The sequence below is a fragment of the Tyto alba genome, unplaced genomic scaffold (genome assembly GCF_018691265.1).
Source record: "Tyto alba isolate M040663 unplaced genomic scaffold, T.alba_DEE_v4.0 Super-Scaffold_26, whole genome shotgun sequence".
Classification (NCBI taxonomy): domain Eukaryota; kingdom Metazoa; phylum Chordata; class Aves; order Strigiformes; family Tytonidae; genus Tyto; species Tyto alba.
Genome location: NW_024881300.1, coordinates 8,363,855 through 8,388,928, shown reverse-complemented (window position 1 = coordinate 8,388,928; position 25,074 = coordinate 8,363,855). Strand labels below are relative to the sequence as shown.

The 25,074-nt window shown below is 45.6% G+C and overlaps 1 protein-coding gene across 1 annotated transcript; it reads right to left on the bottom strand.

Moving 5' to 3' along the window:
• Positions 1-20,939: 20,939 nt before the first annotated feature.
• Positions 20,940-24,007, bottom strand: CBLN1 (cerebellin 1 precursor). The gene is made up of 3 exons (XM_042797704.1): positions 23,378-24,007; positions 23,044-23,163; positions 20,940-21,888 (listed from the first exon to the last, which is right to left on the bottom strand). The coding sequence occupies exons 1-3, from the start codon at positions 23,642-23,644 to the stop codon at positions 21,691-21,693; spliced, it is 585 nt and encodes a 194-aa protein (XP_042653638.1). The 5' UTR covers positions 23,645-24,007; the 3' UTR covers positions 20,940-21,690.
• Between the last annotated feature and the right edge of the window lie 1,067 nt (positions 24,008-25,074).

Below are 25,074 nucleotides of genomic sequence, written 5' to 3'. Positions count from 1 at the left end.
CACAATGGATAGTCTTAAAGCAAAAATAAACCCTAGTAGGAACTTCTTAAGGAAAAATCAACCCTGGTGGGAACCTCTTAAAGATCTTAGAGTAGCTTCCAGCAGAATCCAAGTGACATTCCTTAAATCAAAGGAAGAAGACAGCATTCCCAGAGATCTGCATGGAAATCAAACAGGCTTCCAAATGTCCCAAATTTCTTGAACAAAAATCTTACACTGGGAAGCCCAAACAAAATGGCTTGCATGCCTGGCACATGAATAATGCTTAGTACTTAGGGAAATCCTCCTGTGCTATAATCCTGGACTCCTCCCCACCCCATCCTCCAAAGACATCTTTCCTCACCCAGCTCCTTCACTGCCCTCACACCAGCCTCCAAATTCCTGTAAGATACTGTTGTTTTGGTTTAGACATCGTATGACCTTCCCTATGCTGGCTGGTTCCATTACTGTTAAAGAAATGCCAGCCAATCTCTATCCTAGGGTTCCCTAACAACCTTATTTTCTTTTTTTATTGGTTAATTAACATAATCACTTCTTAAGAACAACTGTAGTACTAGTTAGTGGAACAGGTGTTCGAACTAGTAAAAAGTCTATAAAGAGAAAAATCAATATCCCACCAGATGTACTGGAGGCTGTACCTTCTAACACCACACGTTCCCTTTTGGGAACCTGAAAGAATTCTCTGTTGCTTTTGCATGATGTGCCTCAATTTTATATTATTTGTTATTCTTGCTTTAATCAAGTTCTTCCATAGTATAAACGTGATCACCATTATGCTAATCTCTTTACTAGACATGCAAATATATAAACATTTGTGTGCCAAATTATTAAGGTTCTGTCTATAATGTTATGCCCTTATTTACTATCTCTATTTTATGTCTTATGGATTTCTAAACATTTAAATTTATATCAGTGCTGTCACATATCTGCAAGCAAAGACAGTTTTATGAGCACTAAAAAAGCTGCAACACACAGCCACTAAATACTAATGACATAAATGGTATCCACTAATGGTCTCTATTTTTATTACAATGCAGAACTTCAATATATTGCAATTATCATTGCTCTCAGACTGAACCATACACACTGTATAACGCCAACTTCCATCTCTATAGCATAAAATGGCATTATTTGTTGTATATAGTTCAGCCCTGTACAGTAGATGTTGACTGAGTGCTCAAGTCAGCAGCTGTAGCTAAAATTCACTCTATTTACAGTGTCTTACTGTTAACTAATACCCTCAATTGTCAGATATGCCAATGCATTAGACATTTTTCAAAGCCTACTGCACTAATAGCATGTAAGCGTAGCACATGTCTTGTTGTACCTGTCAACAGCCCAGTAACTTTGCAAAGGTAAAGCATGTCAAAAAAGGAAATTATCTTATGTTTCTGCATTAAAAAAAAATCTTTAGTGAGTGACTTTTCTAAAATACTGCAATACAAAAGTGCATTCAACAAAGCTTACTCTCTTGTAACTGGGTTTTTATTTTACCTTTTTAATGTTACATTTTAAATTTTTCATTCATAATTAGAACAAGGTCTCTCTATTTCAGCTATCAAAAAGACAAAAGTTTGCTCTTAGGACTGAGACAGTGGAAATCTAAATGTCGTCCATAAAACTGGATGAAAAAGAGTGTATGCCAAAATCCCTCATCCATGATTTGGAGGGCAGTGGGGTTAATTTAATTTCATCTATGCATTTTATTTGCCAGAAACTTTCACCAAAAAAGGAAAGCTCAATTCAGCTCTCTGACTTCCTCATGCCTGTTTCTCTCACATAAAACAAGCCCAGTTATACTCCTTTCCACTCACTTCTACCTCAGAAAGCTGAAAGTTTTGTTTGAAACAGGAAACATTTTTCCTAATTCCATGCAGCTAGGTAGTCATTTACACAAGGAAAACACTGGAGACAAAGTAGGTGTCAGACTTGGTAGCATTTTACATGCATTTTCTGACACAAGGCAGACAACAGGAACGTGCACACAAAATACTTCCCTTCAAGGGCTGGCTAGCAAGAACAGCAAAAACTAGAAGACATTAGTGTAATTATTACAGAGTTACCAAATACTGCTTGCACTTATTCCACCTGAAAGAAGTATTTTCGTTAAACCTTCTCACTCAACTTGCATAAATCTAAACATACGTGACTGACTATAGAAGAATGAATGATGTAAAATACACTGAATAGTAATACCTAAAGCTTACAACTGGGAATACTGATATGGTATTACTTATTTTTTCATCTTTTTTTCTCTGCCAATAACCTTGAACATGACAAGCGCTTTCTAATGTAATCTGAACCCACTTCAGTGTTCTAATATTTTGACTAAATAGGTTTGTATCAAGGATCCCAGTTAACTGTGTTTCCAATTATAACAATAAAATACTCTAACTGAAAATTAAATGACAGTTTAATTTCAGAATACAGGATTTCTCAAAACAACAATTAGTTTAAATATTTGTAAGAAAATACAGCTTTTCTAAATATATATTCTAGCTCATTTTTGCAACCAGAATTTAAAATAATAGCCCATTTTTGCAATTCAAACATTGGGAGTTTTTAATTTTTAATCCTCTCTACACATCTTAAAACCTGAAACAAACCAGACTGACTTCAACACAAAAATTAAATATTTGAGCACATGAGAAGCATTTAATTTTTTAATGAATTCCCCATTTGTCTTGAGGAAACTGTTGGGTAACTATAACCCATTCTGAGCAGTATATTTTTGGACATTTTGAAATGTCATCTCTGACAACCTGCATCGTTCACTGAAATTCCTTCTCCCTGCTTAACGATCACATTGTAGCAAAGAAGGAAATGAGATCTTTTAAATAAGACCTTGGACAAAATTTGAAGCACCTCAACTTGAAAGAAAATGTTGACTTTGTTTAAGTTTGTAAATGTAATGCCTCCAACTGAAAAGTAGCAATAGGTCACAGGTCTGCTAACACCAAACCAACAAGTGCCTGACCCATTTTTTTTTTGTGTGTGTGATGTTTGTTAGGTTTTGGGTTTGTGGATTTTTTTGGTTGTTTTGGTTGGTTGGTTTTTTCTTTTATCCCTCCTGACTTGGGGTTCACAACTCTGCCGGTATAACTCTCTATGCAGCAAAGCCAAATGCCATTCCCCTAACAGACAGCACTTTCATGAGGTCCCTAATTTAGAAAAGTAGCTGCCTTACATGTAACATCAAGAAGAAAGAGTCACATAACCGCAGAGGCCAAGTCGGAGGGTCTCCACATGACAGCACAGGCTCTGCAGCTCCTAATCCACATGGTTTAGATACTCAAGTTAGATGGTCTGAATCCAGCCCAGGATCTAAACTGTCATCCCCTAAAAATCCTAAAGTGAATCAGTTTTGAGATTAAGGATTTTCAGCCTAAAAAGTGTATGTTCACTCAGGGCACCAAAAGAGAACACGAGTAACAGTACAGCTGCCACCTAGAATGAGAATTACAAAGGTCTCCATGGATATTATGTGCATTCACATAGCAGTATGTCCATTGGGTTTCTGAACTCACAAACTTGACTGCTGTCTCTGGACACCTTTCCCACCCTGTTGCTGAAGTCTCTTCTACAGCAAAAATAGAACGAGCTCTTGTGGAACACCTCTCCACCTGGTTACACAGAGTAAAACCATGCTCCTTCGCTGAAACAATAAAAAAACCCCATGGAAAACAAGAGCCTTTCTGTACACTTCAATGGATGGTCAATCACACCCTAAACTAAAAAACTCTTGACCCTGTTGCCTGCTTGGAATATTTGGCTATAGACAGTTCTGTTTTCACGTATAAAGGCACTACTTTGAAAAGCAGTTTAGAAAGGATGGCTGTCCATATTTGCATTCCCTCCAAAGGGAATGGGGTGGAATATTTACACCTAAGGCAATGGTTTTTTAAGGTGTTTCTTCTTATAATAAAAATACAATGAAACAGCCATAATATCTGGAAGGCTTAGACTTTTGTCTTGTAATGCTGCAGATGAATAGCTTCAACCTTTGAAAGAAATTGCAGTATGAATGTCTATTTTATTCCAGAGTTGTGTCTGAGCAGACTATTAGTAGAATACTGATAAATGCTACAATAGCTATTCTTTTTCCTCCCCTTCTGCTTTTATGCCATTGCCAATACCTATCCTTCCCCTGGTGCTGTCAGCTGATGCCTGTCTCATAACTCTCACAGTAACAGCATTAGAAGAAAAAGAAATTAAGTTCAAATAAAACTGCCAGGTAGAATTCAACATTACGAGAACATGGACTGAGTTGTTTTTTGAAGCAGGCACATATATGCAGAGTTATACCACTAATGACCTACAAAGAACTTGCAAATTAAAATTTCATTACTATATTATTTAAGAGAGGGGAAAGATACTAAAGCTGATTTTTTTTTAATAGCAAGTAATAACTAACTTCATCTTCTCTATACATTTCCTGAGGACCACATCTGTAGCACCACACATTGCACCATGTTCACACAAAATCAACATGTGTTATAAAATCTGTAAAATGTGCACAGGCTAGTAGAACATTTAACTATGCCTTTATAAATCCCACTAGACATTCTTATGCACACAGTTGCACTTGTACAATTCTCTTTTTTGCTTTTGCTCTGGTGTAGTTAATCTAAAAAGATAAGGAACTGCAACCATTGGTTCTGCGAGTATAAATAGATCAGTGAGATTATGGAGAAGAACAGGCAATATAAAGACTACACAATAATGATGAAGAAATCCAAAAAGTAAATGAGTACTTGATTATGATATCAACAGCTTTAAATTATTAGCATACAACTGTTTAGGTGCCCAAATGAAGTTGCGCAACATATAACAGAGAAGTTATCCATGGTATAACTTATGTCACATATCTTAAAACCACAATCAGATACTTCACTTGGATTGCAGCAACTGCTATCGCCATCAGAAACAACCAGCTCCTTAGCTGGCTGTTTCAAGGAAGCCAAATAATGAAGTGCCACAGTGAACAAATACATTTTTTGTTCCCCGAAGCAATGTCTTCAGTGAGTTAGAGGAAACAGCTATGTCCCAGGGAAGCTTATAAGGCTGTAACTGACATTTCCTTTGCTCTGAAAATTTTTATTTTCTATAGCTCCCAGATAATTAGGGTCAGAACAAAAATAACACATGTAAAAAGACACTAAGAGAAACAAAATTTTTTTTCTCATAAACACCTACATAAATTTGGGAAAGATGTTTGTCCAATCTTAACACAATCCAATCCAGCAAAATTTTATTGAAAAGGCTCTGGCATGTCCACAGTTAAAAGCAATAGTTCTACTGAGTAATAAATATTTATCTTTTAAGATCATGGTGGTAAGTACCAAAACATGCACAGATGCATCTTAGGAATAGCTAGGATTTGCTCATGACTGGAAAGCTGTCTTGGTGAAGACAATCAATCTTAGAAAAATGCTGTAATTAAACTAAGAAAACTTCAAACGTAGTATGTGTGAAGCAGAATAGCCAAGAAAAGAATAAAGTAGGTGGCAATTTCAGTTTTCAGTAAAGCTGAGTCAGCTGTGGCTCTGTCAGTTGGAAGCCCAAACAACAACAGACATCAGCGGAAATCCTGCACGCCTGCACACCAAAAGAAATATGACTAGTGGGAATTTCAGTGCACAAACAACAAAGAACTAGACCCTATAACTGTATTAAAACGCCATTAAGTAACTGAAAAAAAAAAAAAAAATCACCGATGCTAATGGCTGAATGCCAGGGAATGCAAAAAGTTTAGAAAATTAGAAGGATGCAGTAGTCATGGTAAAGCAGGTATCAAAAGATGAAAGGAAATCTAAGTATATCTGGGAAGGCAGGCAAAACTGACCAATGGTACATAAAGTTGAAGGAAAAGGGAGAACTAGCAGTTAAGATGCAGAAGAAACAAGAAGAATTTGGAACATCTATCAAGAGACTTACATAATGTGATTTGTAAATACACCTCAACACTTATAAAAGTCCAAGATTTCTCGTCAACTATTTTCTTTGTGTACTTATCCACAGTTTTAGAGACTATCAGTTTTGGAGATTACATCATATGTATATTAGTCCTCCAACATAATGAAATATTTTTTTCGACCTTTCCTGAATGAGGTATGGTTATGTAATTTAGTCTGATTAACTGTAATTCATAATCTTTGCCATCATATCACATACCTTAAAGATACTGGGCATGCTTCCCATAGCACAGCTATTTTAAAGACTGAACAAACTGAGATTAAACAAACACATGTTGGTAACCTCAATGATTACCCAGAGTCACCCAGAAACTGCATTTTAAATGCTTGGAAACTTCCAGTTTCTCTCACAGAAGTCAAAGAACCAGCCCTTTTCACATCCCGTGGCTGCTCACATCAGTATCTGCTCCAAGAAAATGCAAAAACATTTGATTCTGATAAGTTAGACTGACAGACTTTGCCAGCCACAATAGAGAAAGCATTTGTGGCATTAAGCTCAACTCTGTTGAAGCCTGCTCTCCTTTACTTCCTCCCTGCCCACTCCGTGGAAGCATGGGTTTATTCCTGTGTATGTGAGTGGGATGCAGAAATGGAAAATGGCTAGAAAATGGCACTAAGTCAGAATACTGCTTTCCCTCAAGATTTCTCACCAAAATTACCCTCACCTACACCCCTCCAACCCCCACATCTCCTTTACAGTGGCTGAATTGGTCACACCCTTTCCACAAAGAAGAGAGCTAATGAGGGTCCTGGAATATTAGCTGGGGTGACTCAGTCTCATAAAGTGCTTCACAGATGCCCCTGCCACCAGATAGCTCATGTGACCTCAGGAAAAATCTCCAGTTCACTCCCTTATCCCATCTTACCTTCATGTTGCAGTCATTGCATTTCAGTTTCTCCTCTCCCCATCCCTACCTTTAGAACTACAGACAAAGAGAACATGCCACCACTGATACTCTGAACTGAGAGCCCAACAGCTAGCACATAGTAACTTTTTTATATTCAGTCTTCCCAATATGTGTTCAAAATTAACAGGACCTTACCTGCTACAGCTGGCCTTCACCTGGTATCTTTCACTTCCTTTCATATTTACCTTAAATCCCAAATATCTGAGATGTCTTAACTATGGGAATTCATTAGAATAGATTTAAAGATGTCTGAACAATGAAGGCTAAGAGCTAGGCACTTCACATAGCTCTCTGCACTAAGCTGTAAGAAGCTGAATTAAATGCAACAGTAAAGCAGAGCTGAACTTTCAGATGCATCCCCTCCACTTGCTATGTCTTGCCTAGCAATAGAGGTACTGCTTGAAAAAATAAAACCTAACTAGCTGGTATAAACTAACTTTACATAAGCAGTTATGACCTAAACAAAGTTTGAACAGTACATAGCCTCTGGGTACTCTTGCCCCAGCAAGATGTTTTGAGTTTAAATTTAGATTTTTATTGCCCTTGGAATGCTGAGATAAACTTTCAGTCCCACTGGTACAACTCCAGGAAGAGACTATATTAAATTTTGCTGTTCATGAAGGAGTGTACCTTCTTTCTATTCATTACCAGGCATGCAAGGCACATAATAAAGTTGAGCTGTTTTTATTCATATACAATGTGCACCTTATTACGGCTAGCAGAATTCTACAAGAGCAGTTCCTATTAGCAGGTAGTATCACACAAGAGCTGAGAATTAGATCAGGGGTCTGTGGGGTTGAACACACAAACCTGGCACATATCATGGCCTAGCAGGGAATGGTCACGGATTTTGTTCTTCACTTCTCTAGCCTGGGATGGATATCTTTTCTCAAATTTTCCTGTTTCTGCAGAAGAACATTTAGAAGTAACTCAAACACAAACACTAAAATCAGCTGAGACATAACAAAAAAATTAAATACATCTGAGTTTTGAAAAGCCAAACTAAGAATTTTCTTCAACAAGAAAAAAAAAAAGGTCTTAAATATCCTAATATTACTAATGTGTTAGTCTTGGGTGCCTAACATTTTACTAGCAAAATAAAAAAGTAGGCATTGTTGGGACCAAGTATAAGTAACAACTCAGGAACAACCTGAGATACTAATAAAATTTAAAATCCATTGCTTTGTCTGAGGTTTGTCATTTCCCAAACTGAGTCTGTCATTGAGTCAAAACAGTTTAGTTAATTGGGACAGCGAAACAGCAACACTTCTCCTAGAAGTCCCATGGAAAGATTCACCCATTGCATCATTTGTTTAGTCATGTAACTGGAAGAAGCATTCTTAATTTCAAACATAACAATCCATACTGCTGCACAGGCCCTAGGCAGAACATTTAAGGTAACAGTTGTATTACGCAATGAAGCAGAGATTTCTACATGATAACTGATGGAAATTATAGTTTGCCTCAATAAAAAAAACCCTCAAAGTTAGGCAAATTCCAATAACCTGAAAATAGTCTTTGGGGCAAAATAATGGTAACCAACTTTATGACAAAGAAACTAAACACAGTGTATCCCTTGATTCAGCTTATCTCATTGATGATCTCTCATCACAATCTTACTCAGTTCTTCTTTTATTTAAAGCAAAAGGTTGTAAACCTTCAAGGGTATTGTGCCCATGCCACAAGTTGTAGGTCCACACTGGTGACAGGAATAGTTCCATTCTGAGGAAAATGGACAGAGGTTATCCAGATCTTTACCCTGCTAATAGCAGCTGCCACTGGTATGAAATGCAGCATTACCTGCATATAGTAGAGCATGCAACACTTCTATGTAGTTCTTCACTGCATTGTTTGCTTTTCAAAGTGGTATGGAAGGGAATCCCTATGGTTTTAATCACGTTCATTATCTGGGAAGAGAATTTGTGATCTAACCTCTAACACAGTAAGTTTAAAGGAGAATCTGTCATTTTGACTCATCGTTTTTGAGATTTGTATTTTGTGGGGTTTGGGGTTTTTTTGTTATTTAAAGACAGAGGAAGTTTGAAGAAAAAAAAAACAAACAACCAGACACTTTGTTTATTTTTTAAATACTGTCTCAGCAATGAAGTCAAATTGACAGTGCTTCTCTGATACCCTTTACCCAGAGGAAAGTTAGTGATTGATTTATCTTTCTGCATACAGCATAAACCAAATTTTCTTAACATTCCCTTCCTCTTTAGTTCCTAAACTATTCAGCTAGACCTGACTTAGATGAGCTTCTCTTCTGCTGGTTTGGGGTGCTTCCTCCATCTTTTGGCCTCACTTTTAGATCTTTGCAAAGTTGTTTTTTTCCAGAATAGCCTACAACTTGTGGTTTTGGCCCTGGCCCTTCCTCCTCTTCTACAGTATTTTGAAGTTTAATTTTATAGCTTTTGTAATGCTTTTGATTTTATTATGTTTTTTGTAACCGCTACTGCTGTCTTTTCTTTATGCTTTTATAGATATTGATAACATTATGAATTACATTATACTGTACAGAACTAAAGCTCGCTGTAATTGAAACTCACTGACAGTTTCTTCCAGTTTTTGTAAAGGGTTGAGACTCCCCATGAATTTATTTTAAAATCTACTTTAATCCTCTTGCTGGACTGATGTTTCCTTTCAGAAAAAAGAGGACACTGTTCCAGCCAGAAGAAATGACATAGCATGAAGGAAAAGAGGGAAAATAAGTCCTGAGTCATGAAGGCAAAGAAGAAATACAAGTGAAACAGAATTGAGAGAGGATTAAACTCCACAAACTGGAAGGGACAGAAAAGTAGGATGGAGCTCTAATTAAAAGGGAATTGAGGACTGACTCTACAGAAGAACTAGGTAGATCAAGGAGGGAGAACCTGACCAAGGGAGAGCTGAACTAGAAGACACCTCTCACCTTTTAGCTCTATTCATTATCTACCCTCGGTCTTCTGTTCCCAGCGAGAGGTGGGAGCCCTTCTGACAAACTTTCTCTGGCCACAGTCAATGCTGAAGCTTGAAAGCAAAGCCTCCGGGACAGAAGCTACTCTCAGAAGGTCACACAAGCACTACCAGGGTGTAGTGATGGACTTGCACTGTCCTTCCAAGGGTGGGATGAATTCCTGGGCTCCAAGGAAAGTCAGTTCCTTTTCCCACATCACTGAGAAAAGGGAAAATCTGTACCTAAATTCTGCAAGTTGACATATTCTGTGAGTAAGTGCTTCCCTTCTTTCCTGGTACTCTGAAAGTCTGATTGCTGTGTAGGCAAAAAAAAAACAAAAAAACAAAAAAACCCAAAACCCACTAAGAGCTAAGCACACTGCAGCTGTCTCTCAGTAATCAGAATGCCTAATACAGCCATCAATAACTAACGACCATCCAGGATCACAGACCACAGCCTGCTTGCCTCACCTGTGTGCAGCCTGGCTGACTCTCTGAAGACCTTTTTGTCAATTAGAGCAGCTTTTTTTTTTTCTTCCCTCAGTAACTGGTTCATTAACCTTCTTTCTACTCCTATACACCATTTTGCAAAACCCATGTTTACAATAACTGAATGCACTCTGCACTCAGCAAAAGAAGAGTTACAGTGTTAAATCAGAGCCTACAGTTACAGAATACACTGCTTAATCTACCATTCTTAGCTATTTTATACTGTGTGGTAACAGCATTTAAAGCAGAGCAGTACCAACTGAAAAAAAGTTGACAAGTGCAGTATTTTCTGCATTATTCCCATGGAATGCACAATTGGATTAAAAAAAAAAAAAAAACTATGATCTTTTAAAATTCATGCTTCTGAATTGGGTGTTAAAATGTAAATCCCTTTGAGTATCATGGCTATACTTTAAAGATGAGCTTGGGAATAAAAAAATATTTCCTATGGGTAACAGATATATTTTCTACTAGTTGGAAAAAAAAAAGAATACCCTAATGTATAACAAGTTTGACTGTATAGGTGATATATGATAGTAATTGACATCCTAACAATAGAAGACTATAAAGATACCCTGAAATTATTTTCTCTTCTATTTCTTCCCTATCTGTTCTCCCTCCTGTTTCTTCAGTGAGCCAGATTTGCCAGCAAGGCAATTTAATCTTCCAAGGATAAAGAAAGTCTTCCTTGTCTAAGGAAAATAAAAACTTCTACTGGTCAAGGACAGAAAGCCCAAGAGGAGGAATTATCTACTGACAGTGAGCTATGTTTTTTTATCTCCAGGAACGGAAGCAGCAGTATTCTGGAAGAAATAACATTGATTTAGCTAGAATGTAAGGAAGACATCTTCTGTTTGATGTATGCTGCTTTCTGGACAAGGGTAGGACAATAGCTTGTACTTCCTGAATAAAATACCTCCTACTGTGTTTGCACTATCATTTAGTGAGAAGTATTTTATTCCCTTGTAACATTAAACTCTGAACCACAAGAAACTTCATGCTCAGTCATGAACCTGGATGGGTGTTTATTTAAGGAGCAACCAATATGGCAATTCTTCCGGGCTCTTGCACCATGTGTAACTGGGAAAGGTAAGAGTCACTGTCCTACCTCGTACAGGTAATAAACCATGCCAGCCAAACAAAAAAGGAGGTACAATTTACCTCCTTAGTAAAACAGACACAGAAACCAAACCTCAACTATTGCATCGTTTATAATCCAGAGCAACCTTTTTTCATCATTTTTGTTACTGCACTTAACACAGCAGTATGCCAACAAGCTCAATAAAGTAATGTTTAATAAAGTAACTTCTTAGTCAATGAAACTAACTTGGACTTAAATGTAAATACAGAACAAACCTTCACTTCTGTCTTCTTTTCTTTATAAACACACAACATTTGCTATCTTGTCAAGATTCATCTTAAAAGTAGCTGACTGTTGTCTGTGAGTCCTTCTAAAAGAATGTTCCAATTTTTAAAAGGCCACTTTTATCTGGTGGTTTAAATATAAAACAATCCTCTTCTATTATCTAAGCTTGAAGGCATACATGGCTGGTAGGCTTATGCTTAAGTGCTTTAAGAACGTGAAGCATCTTGTTGATTTCAACTGGATGAACATATTTTTCACATCAAGCACATTCTTAAGTGTTTTTCAAAACTGTAGGCTTCTCAACAGAATAACTATATATATCGGTATCTATCATTTCCTGAGGAACCAATGAGAGATGTGGGTAGCCAACACTTCAGCCAGAATTAACATATTACTGGTTTCCAGCAGAGATCCTAATACTGTATATCAACAGGGTTCTTCTAAACAAGAAAAAAAAAAAGTTAGAAAAGGAAAAGCACAGTATGAACAACCTATAAAGGTAGTGGAAAAAATGGAAAGGGTTACTAAAGGAAAGAATTATTTTAAATTAATCTCAGAGATGGCAGGAAGTAGATATACAAAGAGGCAGGCACAAACTGAGTTAACACAGCAAAGAGAGTCTCTTCCTGATTGGCAAGGCTGAAGTATTAGGCTTTATGAGAAGAAAGATGACTAAACCAGTTAAAACTGAGAAGCTGCACAACTTGTAGAGGACAGAGCAGATGAGCAACTGTGTCAGAAGGAATGTACAAAAAATGTCTCAAGATAGAGGACTGTACTTCTACAGCATATTACCAACGTTGTGAGCAAAGATGTGAACTGCTGCAGCAAAGGGTGTAAAGCTCTCCTACAAGTGGTCACGCGTGGCCAGACCTTACCTTGTTTGCTCTAAAGTGCTTAGTGCTTACTGCTATATAACAGTCCCTTCGCTTCAAGCTCACAAAAATGCTTTCCAGCTCCACAGATGCAGAAAGCAGTGTCTTGCATTCCTCCTCTGACCCCAGGAATAGACAGAGTATTAGCTGCAACCTGGCCACAGTGTAACAGGAGAGAATTTTCCATGAACTGCAGAGGTAAAGGGCTGAGTGAAAACCATCTGAGACAGACAGGAACTCACTCAGCTGCACCATGTGCCTTTGTGCAGAAGTATTCATTAGACACCAGTGTAGATACAGTAAAACAGCAACGCAGTGTGGTGTGGTATGCTGTCACCATTAAGGTAGGATGTGACAGATCTATTCAAAAAATGTAAAATATATTCACACAACTTCAAATTAAGAGGATACATGTGAAGGCAACCTGAATAAAGAGCCCTCCCTTCTTTGGAACATCCTGATGTTAATGGCACTAATCAGACCAGCTCCTAACCAATTCAGAAACAACATCCCAACATTATATTTGCAGCATCTTCCAGCTTTGCTCAAAACATATTACAATAAGGGGAACATTAAAAACACACTTAAACACCAAAGCAAAATTATCATTCTGCAGTTGATCTGTAGTTATACAGGACTCCCTTTATCCTCCCAGCTGTGGAAGCGTAACCAAAGGGATTTGGCAGTGTTGCCACTGTTATTAGCATAAAGCAGTCATAACCAAACCTGCAGGTATTTACTAATTGGCCTAGAGAACCCAAGCATCAGTTTGCCTGGTTTCAGAGGAGTCAATGCTACCTTATACTATGACTATCTCAGCCATAAAAGACAACACAAAAACGCATGAGAAAAAAAATTGTATTTCTGTCCTTGATATTGTGTTCTCCACATTTCTGTATGCACTTCATTTGTCTTAAAACAGCTCCAGACCAATTCAACTATTCCCTCTCCCACACAGAACAAGTATTCAAGTCTTCAGTACCACCTAAAAGACTACGGGTAGGCAGAGGGGACACAGTTTCTTTATAAAACCATCTATCATTTCAAGAGAAAATAGTAGTGGATGTTATTCAAATAAACACTCTAATTGCTACATTATATTTCAATGCTTTTAGCTACCTTTTTTTTTCTGCATCTTTAATAAACTATTATAAAGTATGAAAAGTTTGTGACAGGACTAGAACAGGCTATGCATCCAAAGCCTGATGGAACATAGTGTGACCATCACCAGACAACACTGGACAGCTTTGACCCTGTGACATTTGGTTATTTTCAAAAAAAACTATCCTAGACATCTTAATTTTGGGACAAATGCATCCTTCTACCACATGCTTGCTGCTGAAACTATGGTAACTTTTATCCAGAAGTTTTACATGATCTTGAAAACATGGCCAAAGGAATTAAATTGTGTTATGTAAGGCCACAGGGCAAAATAAAACAAAACAGGATAAGAAATACAGATGTATTTCTTAGAAAGTTCTAGTTATCCCAATAATCCTTGTCTCATGCAAGTCTATCTGCTGCATGTGACAACCAAGGTAATAAGACTGGGATATATTTCTGTAACAACATCATTTCCTGTATTCTGTCATAAGATCCCACATGCAAAGTAAGTTGCAACAATTTGCACTGCAACACACTATGCAAATTTACATCAGCAGAAAAATTTCATTTAATCACCCACTAGAATTTAAAACCATTCTTGAAAACTGAGCCCTGGCACCTCTACTTTAATAATGAAAGATCCTTCTCTTCCTATTATAGAGACAAGTTGATTTCTCTCTCAACGTATCTGTTCCAAAGACCCTTCTAGTCAATGAAGTCTTTCCGCTACATGTACTAGGAAAATAAATATGGCTTTCACAGGTCAGAATGTCTCTAAACCAGTGCTTTAAGACTCACTGATGTCATAGCTCAGTCTAACTTAATAATTTAATTCTGAGTTTGGTCAGAGGTGTGCAATTTTTCACATGCAAGATAAGCTAAATGCAAAGCTGCTAAATTTATGTATATTAATGGTGGTGAATTACTAGCAGGGCTCTCAATTAGCTTAATCAAGCCACAATAGGGATCTGGGAATATTTCAGGAAACTCAGTGAAGATCTCTGCTCAATACACCACTGCAAGAGGTTGGCCACATGACAAATTGCATGGCTACCTGAATTAGTATTTCTGTTATGTATATAGTAACTGCTGAGCCTCATCTCACTATTCCGGATAGAACTGGTCCTGCCATTTCAAAACTAGAGGCTGCAATCCTCTGGGTTGTAAGAACAATCAGGCCTTTGGAAAGGCTCTTTGAAGACTAAAATAGTGAGACTACTCAGAAAGGAGACAAAGCAACAATAAATCCAGATTAAAAGAGACATCAGAAGCTTCTCTTTCCCCATACCTCAAACCAACAGTATCATAGGGAAATTCAGCTCTGTTGACAGCTGGGAAATACAAAACCAGATCAAAAAAAAAAAAATATAAAAACATTCAGAAGAGAGATATGGATGCAAGCTAATCAATTCTTCGAAAACCTGACTCAACATGTGCCCACGAACTTGGGGAGAAGCAAAGTAGGAAGGAGAACTGACCCATGAAATTTCAAGTCCTGTAGACCAGATTTTAACAATTATGAAATCAGGAACAGTACCCACGCAAGGGAAAGAACAAAATGCTTCTCCAATCTTTCAGTGGAAATGGTATTTATTCAGGTCAGCAGATCAGGCAGTCTGACCAATACCCTGCAGTGTTTTACATTATATTTTGAAGGAAAGAACTGTTAGAGTGAGAAATATGAGTGGTTTTTTTTTTTTTAAGACTCAGCACTTCAATAACAGAAATACAGAACTGCTTGGGTGACAGTAACACCAAAATAACTATCATGCCATTAGTGGCACGGGGTTTTTATTTACAGAAAAGGTTCAGGATCATGTTATTTTTCACTACAATATTTATCTTCTACAAAGAGTTATTTACTACTGACAAAACTGGGAAACACTGACAGTATAGAAGCAGCTTGAGGAAGACGGCCCTGACTTGAAAGACCCTGAAGCTCACACTATCAAAAGCACATTAAAAATTATTATCATGAAGAGCAACGATGAAATGAGAATTTTCACTGTAAACTGGATGACTATTAATTGCAAACAAAGCAGGAGTCCTCCTGTAATCCTCTAGTCCTTGAATGAGTGTTGCATAGACAAAAAAAAAAATTAAAATAGCACCATTGCTGAATGTCTCTGGCAAGAAATTGTCAACACTTCTTACTGGAAATGTAACTGAAGTTGATGCACTGATATTTCTTCTAACATACTATATACAACATAAATTACTAATATGAACAACAATTATTCACATCATCTGTTCTCATTTTGCTCACACTCTCCCAACATATCTTCCTCAGGTCTTTTTTCTCCTGATAGCTTAGCATCATTTCAGTCTCCCCCAACGACTCTCCAAATACAACAGGGAGGCACACAAGAGAAGGTATGAGGAGAAGACCAAAGTATGTATGAATTGCTACACTACAGTGGAATAAAAATTAAAAGGTCACTATAAGAGCGCTAGGAACAGCATTATGCAAGGAAGACTCATGACACTGAACCCATTTTTGTTAGTGACCTAGGCACAAGAGGCAAGAGACCCTTGAAAACCTCTCTGCAAGTCTTGATGCCTGTGCAATGCTAGAATCACCCTCCAATAGCTCCATGATTCCCTCCTGAAGGAAAACTGCCCAAACAGGGCTTTTCAGCATCCCAGACATGTCCTAAGTTCCAAACGGCAACTCTTTAATTTTAAAAATCTCATACTGTAAGAAACTAAATGCAACTGGTAAAACATAGCATGGCCCATTACCACATCTCCCCACTAACACAGGAATAAAGCAATGGCAAACAGCATCATCTTTCTCACTTGTCCAACAGAAGGGTCAGAGTTGCCATGGAGAGGACAATAAAGCTCTGCACGTTGATGTGCACAGCTGTTGACAGTGGGATAAACACTGCTACTGACCCAGGACCACTGCAGCAGAGGCACCCCATTGCCCCGTATCCTAGGAAGCCTGGAGGTGCTAGTGGAAGGTGAAGGAAATGCACGTAATTCAGCTATCCCCAGCGCAGACAACAGAGCCTCGAGTCCACGCTGGGTTTCCAGCAAGAGTGTTGAGAGCACAGAGAGGAGCAAAGCCTCAAGACATGGGGACTGATTACTGGTAGCCTCGCCAGAGCCCTCTTCTCCCACAGCAGGGCACACAGCTTGTTTCACTCTCCACAAAAACACAAGGCCTCTTTCATTTTTGGGCAAGCAACAAGGGAGGCCTTTTGGCAACTCCTAGCTGGCAGAGTACACTCCATGTTTCTCCCACCCACCCTGCCCGAGGAGAGGCAAAGAAAACCAGTTCTGCAAGCCCCCCTTCCCCAGGATTTCTACATTACAGGCGTTCCCACAGAACTTGAACCTTCCCCCTCCCCCCTGCATATGCCACTGGAGATGCCTCCAGCAAAACGCTCTAATCACTTCCCTCCCAGACCACTTTTCCATTTAAGTCGAAAGGACAGTCCCAGAGGTCACCATCAGGGACACAGAGCTCAGAGGAGACACACAAGCTGCTTCCGACTTGCCCTCCCCTAGTCCCCACAGCACTCTCCCCTCCCTGCCTGCCTCTCAAAATCCCACCCGGTGGCTGGCCCACACAGTCCCGCTCTGCTCCCCTTACCTGTTGCAGCCCTTCATGCCGCTCCAGCCAGGGCTTTCCAGCACTCGCAGGTCTTGGTCTCGGCCTCTGTCTCCCCCTCCCAGAAAGGATCAGGGCCGCGAGCCGGGGAAAGCGCTCCCTGCCAGGGGCGGCAGTGCCGCTGCCGTCCCAGATCCTGCAGCTGAGCGAGCTGCTCCCCCCGACCCAGAGGAAGGCGCAGCTCTGCCCTGCGCTCGGAAGCGGCTCTGCCTCCGAGCCCAGCCTGCCGCCGCGCAGCCGCCGGCAAGGCTGGAGGGAGCCGGCTGCCCAGCCGTGCCGAAGCCCTGCCTCCGCTGCCTCCTGGAACGGCCTCTTCCAGGCGAACTTATTGGGCTTCGAGCTGTACCTGGGGGGCAGAAGAAGGGAAATTATGTTTTGCAACGCAGAGCGTGCATTAGCTATTCCCAGAGTTAACTGCATTTGATTTCCTCTTCTTTTGGACCAAACTCGCCGTCTCCTGCTGGAGTTATTAATCTTTACATTTGCATTGTTTGTGCTGAAGCGAGTTGGTTTGTTTCTCCCTTTCCACCCCCTCGCCCCCACACGAACTCCCTAAAAACCCAACAATTAAACGTGTTGTTTTTTTTTTTTTTCCTCCTTTAATTCCCCTACATTGTGTAATTATATTCACATTAGAAATCAATCAACTCTGGTCATTACCATTAGTGATATTCTCATAAAGCAAACACTAGTCATGCTAATGAACTGAACAAAGCATAATTTCTTGTTGTGTAAACCGATGCTCAACGCTAATCAGCAATAAATTCAATGAGACATTATTTACATCAACTGAAAACATTAAAGCCGAGTAAATAGCAGAAGCTGCTCACGTCCGAAGGAAGCGCGGGCCCGTGCCCGGGAGCAGACTCAGCAGCACCACGGCTGCGGGGGCCGAGTATGAGGCCGCCGGAGCCCTGAGGGGACGCGGCCTCCCCGTGATGGACCCCTCGGCGGCAGGGAGCGAGGGGAGCCGGGCAGGGCCTGGCGGGCCGGAGCCCCGAGCGGGACAGGCCGCCAGCAAAGCCGAGGGCGGCCGCTGCCCCCGCGCCGCCCGGCCGGCGGTGTCTGGCGCCGGTCCCCGCTGCCCGTCCGGAGGCCGCGGTCAGCTCCGCCGCTCAAAATGGCGGCTGCAGCCTGCGTGCGCGGGTCAGCCTCAGGAGCCGGGCGAGCCCGTCCGAGGGCGGGCAGAGCCGGCCCCGGCGCGCGCACCCGCACCGCGTACCGGCCGCTCGCACTAGGGCCGGGGTTCCTCGGGCTTGGCCGCCCCCTCGGAGCCCGCTCTCCTGCTGGAAGACGGCCGCGGTCCCGCGGGTGCCAAGGCCCGGCATGGCCGCGTGACGAAGATGGCGTCGCCTCGCCCGCCCAGGTGCGAGCGTGGCAGCCGCCCAGCCCTACCCCGCCCAGGCGCCGGCGGCCGCGGGCCTCGCCGGGCAGGCGGCTGCGAGCGCTGCCCGCGGACACCGCGCCGCCGTGCGAGACGCCCACCAAAACAAAACGGTCTTTCCACGCTCCCCTGCCTTAAGCACGGGGCGAGAGCTGCGGCTGCAGGGGCGGTCGGGCGGCGCCGGGCCGGGGCCGCCTCGTCGGGGCCCGCGGCGCTGCCGCCTCGGCACCGCACGAACGGCTCCGCCCCAGCTGCCCACCAGCCCCATCCGCGGGCTCCGCGGCGGCCTGTCCCTCTCACGGCCGCCCCCTCTCTCCGGGCCGCGGGGGGTGGCGGTGAGGGGAAGGGCTGGGGGTTTATTTAAACCACAGTCCGTCTGCTGAAGCAAGTCACCCGTCGGCAACACGCACTGCCCGTGTCCCGCGGCTGTTCGGACATGCTCCCCCTTCTCTTCCAGGCGCCGCGGCAGCTCCGGGCAGAACTTGGGCGGGGAGGCGGCGGGGCCGGGAGCAGGAGAAGGCTCCGGGGCCGGGCCGCCCCCCGGGGCACCGGCAAGGGCTCCCCGGCCCGGCGGAACAGCCGAGCGCCGCGGGGGCGTCTTTACCTCTAAAGCGCGGATGCTGCGGTGCTGTGCTCTCCCCTCCCCGGGGCCTCCAACCCGCCCCGCTGCTCCGCGCCCGCGGGAAGCGCTGCCCGCGCACGGCTTAACCTGCGCTGCTCAGCAGCGCAGAGGAGCTTGCTGCGCGGAACGGACGAGGCTGTTTTAAGCAGCCACGGTGGCGTTTTGTAATAGCCGCAGAGCGGTGATTTGCTGCGATTGGGGGTAATATAATTTCCAGCTGCACAATATTAATGAGATTCTCCCAACCAAGGGAAAACTTTCAGCTGAAGGCGGCGGGTTTATTTGCTTCGCATTAAGGGAGAGGGAAAAAAGTAAAAAAAGCGTCAGCACCATCAGCCCCTGCACCTGCGGCGCTCGGCGGGGGAGGGCCCGGGGCCACCGCCCGTTCTCCTGCAGCCCTGCAATTGCTTTTTCCCCTCGTGTTTTTGCCCACTTCGCCCTTCCGCCGCGGTCACGGGAAGCGGGAGCAGCTCCTCTCGCTTCGCCCGTATCTGTCGCGGGCGGGAGCGGCTGAAGGCTTCAGAGGAAAGTAATAAAGTGTCTCATACTGAGAGAGAGGCGTGCAGCCCGGAGAATCCGGTATCTGGGGTGTCTTGGGCAAGTTGTAACTCCAGTTGAAAACAACCCGGCTGCCTTCCGCTATTAACCCTTCTTCATACATCTCAACTGTTCCTCGTAGGGCTCCTGGCCAGCGGCCGCAGGTGCCGAGGCCCCCGCCGAGCCGCCCGGGGCAGCGGCTCGCGCCCGCCCCTCTGCAGCGGGGCACCTATCGCGACATGCACCGGCCGGCAGCCGGGGGTGGGGGGAAAGCGTTTTGGGCCCCGCACCCCGGGGTGGCAGAGGCGCCGGGTGCTGCTCCCCTTCCAAGCGAAGGGCCGCGGCCGCTCCCGGCTGCGGAAGAGGCCGGACCGGCCCCGCTCTCCTCCGCGGAGCACGGCGCAGGGCCGGGCCGGGGAGGCGTCCCTGCCCGCCCCGCGGGTCGACTTCCAGGGCAGGACCTGTGAATAAAGCGAGAAGCATTGCTTAGTGTGCTCGTATGAATTCCCCCCCACACGCCTTGAAGATAATTAAACCCCTTCCCGGGAGCCGCGATCCGCGCAGCCCGGCCGGTGCCGCAGCCGGGGCGCGGATCCGCCCCACGCACACAGCCCAGCGGGGCGTTTCACCGCTTTATTTCACGTTCAAGTTTAGATACAATCGGAATCATCGTACGCGCCTTTTAATAAAAGTAGTAATCTTTTCGAATACTGCAAAATTATGGCATTTACATCTTTAAAAGACTGTAAACAAAATAATGCAAATAAATAATATTAGCATCGAAGTATACATTGTCAGGTGGTTTTAGACGACCGTATAAAATGCGATCTGCTTTATAGAATATAATACAGATAAATGCTATAAATAAGTGGGTATAAGAGTCGGCGGGAAACTTCCTAGGGACAGGACCGCCCGCGGGGCTTGCGCGACCGTGCCAAGGCATGGGGCTGGTGGGGGCTGCGCGAGGCCCTGCGTGGGGGGCTGGGGCTGTGGCCGCGGCCGCGGCCCCACCCGCGGAGGCTCCCCTGCCCCTGCCACGGTCCAGCCCCAGCGCCGCAGCCCCGGACAGCGCCGAGCCTCCTCCCCCCGCCTGCCTGCATTGAGAAACCGTATTTCTGGTTAAGAAAAATAAAAGTCCCATTTAAACTTTATTGAATTAAAGCAAAAATTAATTTTCGATATTCACACATATATTACAGAGTAATATTAAAAGTTCAATATACTTCCTGGCATTTAGTTGGGCCACATTGTACAAGAGCATAACAAGCATCAAAACATTTAGCAGCCTTAAATTTCACAATCACTCAGAATTACATAGAAATATTGAAATACTCTAGTCAGCCTGGGCTGTGAATAGTTCTTCATGTAGAAATTTTTCCTTTGCCAGCCAGCACACAGCAAGAACTGCATTTTCCCTTCCATCATGGCATCCATGTATTCAAAAATACTTTGCTTTTTTTTTTTCTTTTTTTTTTTTAAAAGTTAAACTCAGAGAAAGAGTCAAGATTAACATGTTTTAAAAACAAAACTACAAAATATGCTGTAAAGGACAATGGAAATATCTAGTCTACTTGTGTGAGGCAGAAACCATGGGGGAACGATGGCAGATTATACCAGTGACACAGAGATGGGAACTAATTTTGTGGGAGGAGAGAGAAGAATATAAATGGGGGTTTGATCAATTATAGTGTCTCCTGCCTGTTGGCTGCAACGCAACAAAAATAAGTAGTAATTCTTCAAAGCAGATGTACACAAACCTAAGCAGGATTTAGCTTCTTTAATATTTGAATGTAAAAAGTCTGCTGTCCACGACTCTTTAAACTCAGCTACGACTTGGGAATTCACAAGAGATCACTCCCTTTTCTTGGACGAGAAGTGATTTAAAGCGGGAACACTAGAAATCCAGAGAACGTTGAATACTTCCAGCCTCCCATCAAGTTTCCTCTCTCCAGTTTTAGATAAGCTCTGTCTCCTTTCTCCATCTGAATCAGGACTCCATTGCTAGCAGCTTCTCGGGTCACATCTTGGTCCCCTGCAAAGGCAGAAATCACTGGCCACCCATTTAGCATCAAACTCACCTAAAGAGCAAGATAAAACAAAGCCCTCCGTCAATTAAAGTCAGACAACGACACCGCAGAGGCTCGCCTAGCAGGCGAAACGCTTAGTTAAGAAAGGGCCTCTTTTGGCAGCTCAAACTCCAGCCCCATAAAAATGAAATATCAATCTGAGCCCAGCTAAGGTATGTACTCTAAAGGAAGAAGCCTTTCACCGCTGTTTTAGACCGACAATCACATCAAAACACCCGGTGCATATAAAACAGGACATTGATCCTGTTTTGAAGAATTTCAATAGGGTGCCTGTGTTTTCAGGCTATGAAAAGAGACCTGCTCATACTTATTGAAAGATGGCTTTATGTGAAACCTCAGAGACAGCGAGGAGCAGAGCCACCGCCGCCGGAGTCAGCGCGTTTGAAGTGTATTCAAGACATAGTTTTCCTTTGTTAGGCGGCAAAGACAATATGCCACAACACAGTCAATAAGCTCTGCTCGGCTCGCATTAATGATCCCGGGACTGCATACCCCACATTGATAATACACTACCTGCCCAACCTAGATGTGTGAAGCCGTTTGCACCAGGACGGTGCTATGTAGCTGTACATTCACCTTTGCAATGTGCATCGCCACGCAGACAGATTTCCTGTCTGGGTTATGCTACCTGGCTTCAGGCTGGTATTTTGTTATCCCTACCTAGAGGTGCCTATGCATCGAACCACACACAAAAGATGTGTATAGGGTAGCAGCCTACAAACAGAGAGCACGATGATATTCTTTACCGCATCCATGGCATAGGCGCCTCCTTGCACCTCAAATCCCTACGAAACCTTCTGCCACCTGAGAGCGGGCGAGGAGCCCACCGGGGGCCACGGTGCCTACCGGTTCTGTGCAGAGATGCTCCCTGCTGCGCTCCGCGGCGCGGGCAGGATGGGAAGGGACGGTGGTCGGGCTGTCACCTCCCCTGCCGGGCCGGCCCATGCGGAGGCCTGGAGGGGCTGCGCGGCCCTTTGGACACCGTCCCCTCGGGCCGGGAACCGCCGGGAGTTCCGCGGTCCCGGCGGCGGCGGCTCAGGGGCACGTCCCCGCCCCGCCGCCCGCACGGCCCCGGCCCCGGCCCCGGCCCCGGCCCGCTCCCTCCCGCAGTGCCCGCGGAGCGAGGCGACGGCGCTCAGCGCTGACCTGGATGGTTTGCCTGTTGTACACTTTCACCACGTGAAAATTGAAACTGTAAATCCCTTTCCTGGGCGAGATAAAAGTGCTCCGCTCCGAGTCGAAGTTGCTGCCGATATTCACTAGTACCTGGAACGGGAAGGGCACCGTCAGCACCTCCGCGGGGCCGCCGCCGCCCAGCCCCGCTGCCCCGCGGCCGGCCCCCCCCCGCCGCCTCCCCTCCCACGGGCAGGGCCCCGCGGGGCGGCGCGTCCCCGGCCCGGCCCCGCCGCCTTCCCCGGCAACTTCTCTCCCGCGGCGGCGGCGCGCCCGGAGCCCCGCCGCCCCGCCACGGCCGCCCCACCTGGTCGAAGTAGATGATCATGGTGCGGTTGCTCATCTCGGAGGGCTCGTGGTTGGTGCTGCGGATGGCGGAGAAGGCGACCTTGGCGCTGCCGGAGCGCACGGAGATGCCGAGCGCCGTGCCGGTGGGGTCGGAGGTGGGGTTGGAGTCGCACACCACGAGGCACTTCCCCTCCAGCACGATGGGCTCCGTCTCGTTCTGCCCGCACGCCAGCCACGCCGCACCCAGCAGCAGCCCCAGCCCCAGCCCCAGCCCCGGGCCCCGCATGGCGCCGCGTTCCCTTCGCTCCGCTCCGCGCCGCTCCGCGCCGGGCGGCACGTCCGGGCTGGGCTCGGCTCCGCTCGCTCCCTGCCCCGCCGCGCTCTCAGAGCGGGGCCGAGCGCGCCCCGCCGGGTGGGAAGCGGCCGCGAGGAGGCACGGGAGCGCCGGCACACATAGCGCGGGGCGGGGCGGCGCGGTGCGGGGCGGCGCGGAGCCGAGCGGAGGGGTGCGGAGCGGAGCGGCGCGGAGCCGCCCGCCGCGCCGCGCGGGGCTGAGGGAGGCGGCGGGAGGCGGCGGCGCTGCCGGGGCTGCCGGTGAGCACAAAGACGGCGCGAGGCGCGGCCCCGCCTCCCCACCGGCCCCGCGCTGGCGTCAGCTCCCCGCGCCCGCCCCCGCCGCGCCCGGCCCAACCGGCGCCCGCCGCGCGCCGCCGCCGCCAATGGCCGCGCAGTCCGTCTCCTGCCACCTGACGCCGCGGCTTTTGTGAGGCGGCGCGGGCGCGGGCGCGGGAGCAGGTGCCGAGCAGCCGCCCGCACCGCACCGCGCAGCGCAGGTAGGAGCTCCGGGGCGCGGCGGTGCCCGCGTGGGGCTGGCGGGGCGCGGGGGCTCCCGTGGCAGCTCGGCGAGGACCGGGGCGCCGGGCACAGCCCGGCCGAGGGCGCGGGGGGCGGAACGGGGCCGCAGCTCTCCGCCGGGCGGGGAGGGCTGGGAGGAAGCGGGCCGCGGCGCGCCGGGCAGGGGCCGGGGCCGGGGCCTGCCGCCGCCTCCGAGCAGAGGTGGCATCAGCGGGGGCGCTCCGAGCCGCGCCCGCCCCGCCGGAGATCGCGCCAGGGATGCGGCACAAAGGGCCCGTCCCCCTTCCCGGGGTGTCCGAGCCCCACTGCCTGCCTCGGCCGCCCCGGTCGCGTCCTGGGGAGGAGCAAAACGCCGTGCCCCCGGCAAGGCTTCCCGAGCGAGAAACTTTAAAAGCATATAGAGGCTTTTCTGGCCGTCAGAGCAGCCGGCTGTCGCGGGGGGTCGCAGCCCAGGTGCCCGCCCCGCCGGGGCCTCCTGCCCTGCCCCGGGTGGCTCCCGCCGGGAGCGCCGTTCTAGGGCCGTCGTTATCTCCTAAAGTGTGCAAAGATCGCGTTGTCGTGGTGGACACCTCACCAGTGTCCACTCTGGATGTGCTGTCAAAACACCATCACCCAGGATTGTGAAAGAAGAGATTTACCGGTGAACCATTAGAAACAAACCACTGGAACAAAATAATTTTATATCTGGCAGATCTGTTTGCAAAATTAAACTTATATTCAGAATTAAAAACTTATATGGAGTTTGTAGCATCCTCTCTGGGAAACCGAATAGCATCCATAATTGGGCTCCACTGCAAATGACTATGAATTTTGGTAAAGGCTTTAATTTATTTTACTGTGCTGTTCTGATTGTGCGATTCA

Coding starts and splice junctions, on each gene's coding strand:
- CBLN1 (XM_042797704.1), bottom strand. CDS start 23,644: ATGCGGGGCCCGGGGCTGGGGCTGGGGCTGGGGCTGCTGCTGGGTGCG. Junction 23,164..23,377: donor TGATCATCTACTTCGACCAG/GTGGGGCGGCCG, acceptor TTCCCGTTCCAG/GTACTAGTGAATATCGGCAG. Junction 21,889..23,043: donor ACAACAGGCAAACCATCCAG/GTCAGCGCTGAG, acceptor CTTGCTCTTTAG/GTGAGTTTGATGCTAAATGG.